The 10,256-nt window shown below is 35.1% G+C and overlaps 1 protein-coding gene across 2 annotated transcripts in view; it reads right to left on the bottom strand.

The window, feature by feature from the left end:
* Positions 1-547: 547 nt before the first annotated feature.
* Positions 548-10,256, bottom strand: part of CRYBG2 (crystallin beta-gamma domain containing 2) — an 81,116-nt gene continuing 71,407 nt past the window's right edge. For both annotated transcript variants that reach the window (XM_072421501.1, XM_072421508.1), the window contains 8 exons: positions 9,857-9,889; positions 8,423-8,535; positions 6,182-6,311; positions 5,225-5,364; positions 4,192-4,315; positions 3,942-4,100; positions 3,514-3,673; positions 548-2,084 (listed from right to left, as the gene is read on the bottom strand). In XM_072421501.1, coding sequence (XP_072277602.1) covers positions 1,996-2,084; positions 3,514-3,673; positions 3,942-4,100; positions 4,192-4,315; positions 5,225-5,364; positions 6,182-6,311; positions 8,423-8,535; positions 9,857-9,889 — 948 coding nt within the window. In that variant the 3' untranslated portion in view covers positions 548-1,995. The remainder of the gene's footprint in view (positions 2,085-3,513; positions 3,674-3,941; positions 4,101-4,191; positions 4,316-5,224; positions 5,365-6,181; positions 6,312-8,422; positions 8,536-9,856; positions 9,890-10,256) is intronic.

The following is a 10,256-nucleotide window of genomic DNA, read 5'->3' as shown; positions in this document are numbered from 1 at the left end:
AAGAGAAGTCTGAGCGATTTCGGCACAGCACAAAACTCTGTACAAGTGAGAAAAATTAGGATGAGGTTAGATTTTGTCTCAAAACAACAAGTTAACAAATGGTACATGGTAGGGTTTTTGTAAACCCTAGCAATGAACTTTTCTTTCAGGTCCCATTTTGTCTGTTGAAAAACCAATCAGTGACATTGTTCTCTAATGGATACAGAACCATTCCCCTCTATCTTTTGGACCATGTTGATAAATTATTAGGTAATTATTGCATATCTCAGTTTCTAATTCCCTCACCCCCCATAATAAATAAAAGGGACTGAGCAGAGACAGTAAGGGTGGGGACCAAAGGGCTAGTTGATGAATGCAATCCCCATCAGCTAGGTTATTAAATTGACCTAATCTGATTTACTGAAACACACTAAGCTTACAATGTGTAGCAAACTAGCGAGAACCATGTACAATTTTCTATAGAATATCCCTAAAATGAACACATCTTTAAAGTGAGCTGCCTGTATATAAATTGTTGTACACATGAAACAAGAAAACCTAAACAAAATGTGTGTTCAATCACTTTATTGTTTACCCACAAAATAGTATGTACAAAACCACCAAGAACGTGTAAATTAGAAAAGATAGAGATCAGGAAATACTGTATAAAAATATATATAAAATAAATATTTAAATATCTGTGAAGCACAGATATTGTAGTTAATACTATGTAAACGGTGGACTTGTTCTTTTTTGTCAATCTGGCATGATGTACCACATTTCATAGTTAATAGTTAGTTTCCTATATACAATAATACAAAGTTATCTTACACTTAGCTTACAATCACAGGTGAAAAATAGTATTTGCTTATAATGAACCTCTGACCTCAGCTCAATATTAATCCATGTGTGAGTTTAGGGTATGGGTGGGATGTATTTCAAGTTGCAGAAAGGGTAATAACTAGAAAGTGATCTTGTTTTACCATTTCAAGTGTGGCACATGTATTTATATAAGGTGAAAACTATAAAATTAAAACATTGGGAGCAGGCAAGCTTTTTATTGCAGACAAGACATGATATGTCTCTTCTGAAAGAAAAAACTCACCTGCCTTTTCCAAATCTTCTTTAGAATGACCATTGAGCTGCACATATGTAGGTCAGTGCACATTCTGGGCATAGCATGGAGCTGGAATAAATGAACTCCTGAGTGTATGTGAAAGTATGTCAAAATTCCAGTCTGGCCAATAAAGATAGCTGAAAATAGCAAACCCAGATGAGACCAGATGAAGATGTTGGTGCCACCAAAGGAGCAAGAGGAAGGTGAGTTTAGTTCTGCTTTAACAAGGCAGAATAAAGTGCAGTGAGCATGGACAAAGCATGTAGATCTTTAAAATCCTGTATTATATAGTACTAGCCTTTGCATACTGTCACTATACTTTACTACCTTTTATGTTGAGAGAGTTTGAAGGATTAGAATCTCTGTTTAATTTTTGTTGCTATTTCTGTCTCTGTTGTAAAGATGTTTCCTTACTTCTAGAAGTGAGGCGGGAATATAATCACCACACACCACTGGAGGAAAAGAAGTTTAAGCTCTGGATAAGGAAGGGATTCTTCACTGTAAGGTCTGTGAAAAAGTGGAATCGGCTCCCTCAGGAAGTAGTTTCAGCAACTACTATATATTGCTTCAAGAAAAAGCTGGATGCTTTTCTAGAAGCAGAATATAACTGGGTATTAAGGATTTAAAATAAAGATAACAGAGATGGTTGATCCAGGGAACATCCGATTGCCTCATGGAATCAGGAAGGAACAGGGCCAGCAATAGGAACTCAATAAATGCTCTGCCCTCTCTCCACCCTATCCAACTGAAATAGAAGTTTTGATTAGACTTCTGAGTTTTGGCTTTACTCCTTAAACATCATACTGTAGAAATTGGTTACCAATGAGCAGCTTTACAAACAGCATTTATCAGGACACAAATAGGCCCATAAAGCACTACATGTAGTAGACAGCCAGGTCTCAGTACATCATCAGGTCCCAGCGTTGAGTGGGTCTGTTTTCTGATACCTCCAACACCACAACATGATTAGAGTCATAGCTGTGACCACCTGTGAAAGCAATAAAAATTAATTACATTGTTAGTTTTGGTTGTAGGACTATTAAATGTATGTACAGTTATTAAAACATCTAGACAAATGTAATAAAAGTTATAACTGCTCTCCAATTTACCTACAACTTACATAAAGCTTTGATTGCAGTTCTATTTTAATTATAAGTAACAATGATGGATTACATTATTCATTATACATTGTAAAGTTATATTTCCCATGCAATTTTTTGCTTGCCTAATCCAAATTTTGTTTTTATCTTTTTATTGCTGAAACATGTGGAACTAGGCTGAAAGGTTTCATTTCTTTTGTATGATTCAAAGAGGCACAAAAGGGCAAGAAACACAGCCATGCAAATATTTACCTTGATGACTGTTAGAACCATGTGGACAAAACAGTAAGGGCCATGTTACTAGAGCTGTGAATGTGACTTTCCCCAAACATTCACTGGTAATGAAATCAATACCTGTCATTTAAAAAAAAACAAGCACCACAACAATTCAGTTGCAGCAAATGTTTGGTAAAAGTAGAATAATGTCTTTATAAACAAGGGAAAGGTTGTAAAATAAGACATTTTACATATGTGTCATTTTACATGTTTTAGCAGTGATTGGTCATGGAATCAACGCGAATGCTTTGTAGAACTGAATTGTGTGAAGGTTATAAAATACTCGATACTTGAAGTATGCTAGTTAATTGGCTTCTGTTTGTGATACTAGTATATAATTGAAATGTCTTCGGTTAGATCTGTTCAATGATCAGTTCCTTGTTTATCCTGGAGGGGTAAAGTGTTAAGAAGGAACATATTGTTTTGTCTTTTTAATTTAATGTGTTTAATTTCAGTAAAAATAAGGTGTGTGCTTCTTGGTAACTGTTAGTGACTATGGACAATTCAGATAATACCTCTAAGAAGTGAAAATATGAAAGTGTCTGTCACTTAAACAAAAAAACAAAACAAATTACAAGGTAATCAATCTCTTATGTCAGTGGGATTTTCCAGTCAGGTCTCAAAAAGCATAACACACCATTTTTATTATTATTATTATTATCCTAACAAAATCCATAGTCATGTCACATACTGATTTTCCTAAACTTACCTGCAATAGCTTTGCATGCAGATGCTCTGCTCATTCCCTGAACCATTCTGATAGTAATGGATCAATAGTAATATATGAAAGCAGTAGGATGCAGGCTAGCTCTGACTCTATATCAGGTATGTCTTGCAATCAGGAAAAGCAAGGGCACTAAAAGCTGCAGCAGATATAAGCAGTCCCCTCTAGATACCTGCTCTTCTTACCAACAGTTTTTTTTGCCCGGTAAAGCGACAGAAACATTATATATTATTGAAGGTTTATTTTTTTTAGGTTAAAATAAAGAATCCAAATATAAAAGATAACAAAATGATTAAAATACATTGGTAATCTCTCACCTTTTATGTCAAGACACAAGCCTTTGAACAAGCAACTGACTATATAACCAGAGTCTTCTATGGTCCATGTTTGTACTGGTTTGCGCCCCTCAGACCAAAGAACCACTTTTGTCCCTTGGTTACCAGTACTGACTACTTGCAAACTCATGTGAGGAACCAACTGAAATGAGATATAAACTTTAAGTGTTAATAAAAAATAAAAGCCCTACCCTAAACTGGGATTATGTATCAAAATACTTTTAATAATCTATAATAATTTATTAACATAATGGCTAAAAATAAGATATCATTTTATGGATATCAATTTAATACAAGCAATATATCATTAATATGTCATGTTAAATATATAAATATTTCCAGTTCATCTCCCTACACATAAAATTATAAGAGGCAATAATACTCTTACTCATAGTATGTTTTTCACCAACCTGATTCTTGATGCGTCCTTCCTCATAAAACCAAAAGTCACAGCTTCCCTCCTGTGGCTCAGAAAGTTGAACACGAGCAGCTTTCATATCTTCTGATGGCTCCAAAACACATAGGAACAGACCCAGGACACGATTTCTTAGTCGGAAATATACCCTCCTCTAAAGTAACAGTACAAAATACAATCAATACCTGATACTATCCATGTATGTTTTCTCCAAATAAGGTGCATTCTGTTTGTAAAAATCTTACCTGTCTAATAGGACATAGTGAACCAATTCTCTGGAGGCCACTGTAAAGCAACCAGTTTGGAATCTGAGTGCGTTTCAGGAACCACTGTCTTCCCCGGAAATCACTGTGTTCATACAGCACCCATCTAGAAAAATAAATCATTAAGAGAGTTAAAGGAAAATAACTCTTGTCATTCAAGTCATATCATAAAGCCAAAACGTTGAAAACACCTGACTTTTGCAAATATACAGTTTAAAAAACTGGCTTGAAAATGGCATCCCAATTCATCCCAAAGGTGTTCCATAGAGTTTAGGCTTGGGCTTTGTCCAGGCAATTAGAACTCTTCCACTCCAAAATCTTAAAAAGGAACCATAATTCCTCAGAAAAAAAAATGCAGAAAACAGTGTAATATGCCACCCCAGACAATCAAGATGACTGAAGATTGGGAACCCAGAATACAAGCAGATAATGGAGGTGACTGTGACAGAAAAGGATAAATGTTTTTAAAAAATTGCTATCTGACAGGTATGGTTATTTTATTGCAGAAGGGACGTCGTCTGTTCTTTTTGCAGGTAGGGACCTGTCTGGTTGCAATTTTTAAAAGGGGTTAGTTCCACTTTAATAGCATGTTTTAAGGATTCAGCTTTGTACACAGAACAGCCCTCCCTAAACAGCTGGAAGTGCACTCATGTCAAAAATGTCATAGTATATTGTATCGACAGTTCCCTTTATTGGAAACACTAGGACTCATTTACAGGAGTGTCCCCAAAATGTTGGCCATGTGGTGTTTCTGCACAAAGCTACCATCTGTCTTATTTTTTTCTTACCATGTTTTAGATTGAGAAGTCATTTAAAGATTTAAAAAAAAGTTGAACAGTAAGGTGGGTCAGCACAGGATAAAGATTGGGTTTGTTTCAGCTTTCATTGTCTGGCTATTTTTTTTTACACATTAGGTGAAAGGGATATATGTTGGTTCCAAAACAAACCCTAAAAAGGTGTAAGTTAAAGGATGACAGAATATGAAAGATGATAGCTCCCCTGTCCCATGACTTACAATCCACTTTTCACTCTTACAGACAGCACATGGTTATTGTATCCTTCTCCCTGCAGACTCCGCACTTCTCCAGTGAAATTCAGCTCCTTCCCCTCAAATTTTTCCAGTCCATGTAGGGAGATACTAGGAATTGAGAAATACTGCAAAGAAGTAGAAACAAACATCATAATTTTTGTGGACCTCTGTAATGTAATCACTTTGTTACTTTAGTCTGGCTGTCACAAATCAACCTATTTGTTGAACAATTATTGTGCCCATACTGCCTTTTTTTCCCTGTTTACTCTGGTGTCACAGGAGCATGAAAGTAACATCATCAATTACTTATAAAAACAAATTCAAATTATTATGAAAGGGTTTTATTATAACAGCAAATCAGATTTCAGATATTACATTTGTAGTGCAGGTTACAAAAGCTTCACTTTTCATATAGGAGTCCTGCGCATGCCAGAGAAACCAATCAGTTTTACCAGTAGTACCCAATGGTAACCATCAATGCATCCCCTACATTAGGGGAAATAAGTATTCAGTTTAAATGATGATGTAGTTTACAATAGAGCAGTGACATTGTGCTTGTGCAAAAGTGTTACATTATTACCTTCAGAAAGTAATATTATCTAACTGTTTATTCAGTATAGATGTAACTGGCTTATTCATTAAGACAAACAGCAGCATATATCATGTTGCAAATTCAACAACCAGCATTTTCTTTTTCCTGATCAGAGTCCTAAAATCTGATTTTCCATTACTGTTTCTGATGCTATCAAAACAATAATAAATATCTTGACTGTGTTTTAAATCTAATCTAATTTAAATACTTATTAATGCAACCTTATGCAAATAATTTTTCAACATTTCATCAACGTATGTGCAACTCAAATCAAAAGCTTAGTAGTTTGTACAAACATATATGGCAGAACAAACAACAAATCAGAAGCGGTTTAGAAGTAGCATACATACAAGAGGAACCTTCTTAAGGGATCTTATTGTGCTAAAGCCCAGACAGCCCATGGCGGTTCTTGTCGGGTAATCCCCCTCTGACAGTATGTATTGCTCTCCATGATAGAGTTCATCTTCATACAAGATCCAGCTATAGAGAGAATGAAGATAACTACAGTTTAGTAGTGGGTTTATTTTGTTTTCAATTGTTCTTCATACCAATCTATGTAGCACATGCTTCTATATAATAAAGATCAATTCATGGCAGACATTTAAATTTCTTTCATGTCACTATTTACAGGGCTAGTTCTGCCTCTTGTGATCAGAGAACTATCTACTTTCGAAGATACAGAGACATAGAAAAAAGTAATATTGCTATAGGCCTTATTTTTGTAGTGTAAGCATTTTTGCAGAACATGAATTATTAACTGACTCTCAACCATATTCCAAACAAGCTCACATATTGTACAAACATACATGCACACATGTTCCTGATATATTTACTGGAAACTTTATTGATTTACTTACTTATCACAAGTAATGCAAACTTCAAAATAACTGTCCTGCTACAGGGAACCTCTGCTAATAAATACTATACCTACAGCTCACTGTGCATTAGCATTATGGTTAGTGAGAATATTGCTCCTTACATCAAAGGAGCCCCATTTTTATATACTGCTAAAAAAGATATTTATGCCATTGGTTACTTTAATTCCTCTAAGAAAAATCAAGTGCAGAACTGAGATCATGTTATATGGGTTATCTAGAAAACAACATAACTGCTTTCATTTCCTTTATAACTGAGTTTTTTTTGTTTATTTAAAAGTCACACTCTGAGAACACAAGTTGTGTTAAAATTTCTGTCACACAGTTTTGATTTAGGCATTGCTTTAAGGTGTGGCATGGTTATGAGGTCTTGTGTAATGTGCACACAGAAACTTGTGTGTTTCTGTTGTGTGTACATATACAAATCCTGTGGTAAGAATAACATCAAATGCTTACAGATGCACAACAGTTTGACCTATAAATGACATGTGCAGTATTTGCAGAAAAAGCTTCATAAAAGATTTATCATACATGTGGTAGTTTTAAAAAAGCATCGTCTAATGCAAACAAGACATACCTTACATGAGATGTAGACAAATGATTGGAGCTAAACATGTACTCAGGAGAGGGCTATAGAGGGAGCTGCCCATGTGGACTAGGAAATAAGTTGTTTATATTACACTCTATCTACATAGTAATTAGTGCAGGACCGTTTCAATTAGTTCATATGAAAGAAACAAGCAACAATCACATCATCTGAATGGAATATGAACACTGCCAGAAGCACCCTTTTTTTCTAAAGCACTTGATATCAAATCACTGGTGCATAAAGGTGTACGTTAGTCATATGAAACTTTTCATTTCTCTACCATGTAAACATAGTCAAAGCTGGATTTACTACTAGGCACAGAAGGCAACTGGACACTGGCAACAGGCAACAACTTTGTTTCTCTCATTTCATTAAAAGTTAAACAAGACTATTATACTTCTCATTAAAGCAATTACATTGGAGAACAAGCTTATTTTGATAAAACTCAAATCGGAAAAAACATTTCTGTGACAACCTGTATGCATAGATAGATAGAACTCTGATTCCCTTTAGAAATTAGCAATTTGTGGCTCTCAGGTTTAGGTGACACCAATGCTTCTTTTGGATATCTCTATTGGTGACATTCTTCCCAATGGCCAGCAATGTAAGAGGCATTTTTTCCACTTATTTGAGAAAGACTGATTTATACTATAGTTTGAAGAGCCACAGGATTACAAGGAAAGACATTGTAACTTTCCAAAAAATATGTATAAAGGTAAAAATTTCTTAGCACCACCTTGTGGAGAAAAGAATTAAATTGGTATTCTCCTTTGGGCGTTGACAAACACGATTTAGAAAAACTCTTATGAATTAATCACACTCAACTAGACTTGTTCGGTAACACTGAAGACATTTCACCAATCATCTGAGTAGTTTCTGAGTTTAAATTTGAAAAAGGAAGCCGTTTGTTTCTGTGGTAAAAGGTCATCAGTGTTACAGAACAAGTCCAACTAAAATATGACTGATACTACTTACTATACCTCAATAAATAAAGCCACAGACTAAAGTAAAATCTAAATTGTAATGAATATTTTAATATTTTCACATATAAATGTGCATATCAACGCATAATCTGAAGAGTGGTTTAACAGTAAACTGCACATAAAAAAATGTACATGTCCTCTTACCTTCCCCCTTCTACCCGGCAGGACTGCAATGAGGGAGATTCTGGTATTGATGAGTGATCTTCTGCAAAGGTCATACAGTCACCATGGAAGTTTGGCTCAGAAAATAGCTGAATCTAATGAAACAGACTTGTAATTAGGTTTGTATAGCTGCTATCTATATTTGTATGGTCAGGTTTGAGGCTTTGAACAACAATTAAATTTTTTTTAAATATTTTAAGTCTATGTCTTAAAACAGAATAGGTAAATAGTATATATGCAGCTATAATACCTATGTTGTTTATCGTTACATCTACTAATGGTTTTGTATTACTGTACAAATCTTCCTTTCAGCTAATTAGCTAAAAAATGAGCTAAAACAGCTAATTTCTGCTGCAGTAATTTGACTTACTATGTGGTGTCTCTAAGGCTTCGTACACACACTCAATGATCATCCTTGGAAACAATCTTTGATGATAGTTTCCAGCGACAAAAGACTGAAAGATGAACGGATAAGCACTGTACATACAGCGCTGTTCTGTTCTATAGAGAGGAGAGGGGGAAGAAGGAACGAGTGGTACCCCACTACGCTCTCCTCTCTTCACTACTATAGCGGTTGTTCATCATCTTTTATGCATAGATCCGACAGGAAGAATTCATGAACAACATCAGGCAACCTTTTTACAGAGCATTATCCCTGGCTATTTAGTGTGACAGATTTCTGTTAATCACAAGACTGCCAGCATAATACACAGCACTGTACAATCAATGGGGTGGCAGATGACAAACCTGCATAAATAACAAGTACAAATAATGACACAATAATAATTATGGATTATTTATGGAATAATTAAAGATTATGGCTGGAAACAATCCTTTGTGAACGTTTCCAGTGACAAATGAATGAGTGGGCACAGAAAACAGAGCACCATTCTGTGTAAGAAGGGGGCGAGCAGCACCCACTGTGCTCTTTTTCAAAGGAGTGAACAGTGATCATTCTCAATCGGCTGTTCATCAGTTGCCTGTGGCAGACTAAGAAACGCCAGATAAACACAGTACTCAAATTTTCATCCCAGATGAGCATGACCAGTCATCTCAAGTGATGATAATCTGATGTGTGTATCCCCTTGATGGGGAGCAATATGCAATAAAAAGGAAATATGCAATTTTTGCTAGTTAGTGATGGATTAGGAGACAGATGAAGATGGATGGGCAAGTTTTAAAATCTGGATGTTAAGGGCTTGTTTACCTGTGTGGAAAGTAAACACTAGGCTTTGAAACTTATTTTAAATTAGGAGTTTAAAAACATAGTGAAAAAACAAGGTTGGCAACATGTATCAGTCCAGGTTTGAATGTGGTTAGCCAAGAAGGCAGATTTCTGACTTTCTGTAATATATAAAGTCCAAAGTTTATGTGGAATGTAAGGAAGATCCAATAAAGAAGACACACAGAACACACCTTGGGAGAATATTGAAGACTCTTAATTCCAACCTGTATAAAGAGCATAGAAAGACATAAAAACAACAGACTTTAATAACAACAAAAAAACCTATGTAAATATACATCAATTAATACTATTATTAATCTGTGCAATCCTTAAGCAAAATAAGCATTTTCAAGCAGATCTCCAGGCCTGTTTACCTGTTTATTTCCACAATTGTAAGTAGAATAGTTTTATTTCCATACACATTTTTCATGCATGCAGAAAAGCCAACATCTCCAGCCTCTACTGCATATAAGTTCAACTATTCAAAAAAATGTTATTATGTAATAACATCTTTTTATTAATAGTAAACATTTGCCCTGTTCTACACATATGGGACATTTCTTACCTACTAATAACCTTTGTATGATGAGG

This window comes from Pyxicephalus adspersus, chromosome 1, assembly GCF_032062135.1.
Source record: "Pyxicephalus adspersus chromosome 1, UCB_Pads_2.0, whole genome shotgun sequence".
Lineage (NCBI taxonomy): Eukaryota > Metazoa > Chordata > Amphibia > Anura > Pyxicephalidae > Pyxicephalus > Pyxicephalus adspersus.
The sequence above is the reverse complement of the archived record's forward strand: the minus strand, read 5'-3'. Positions and strand labels throughout refer to the sequence as shown.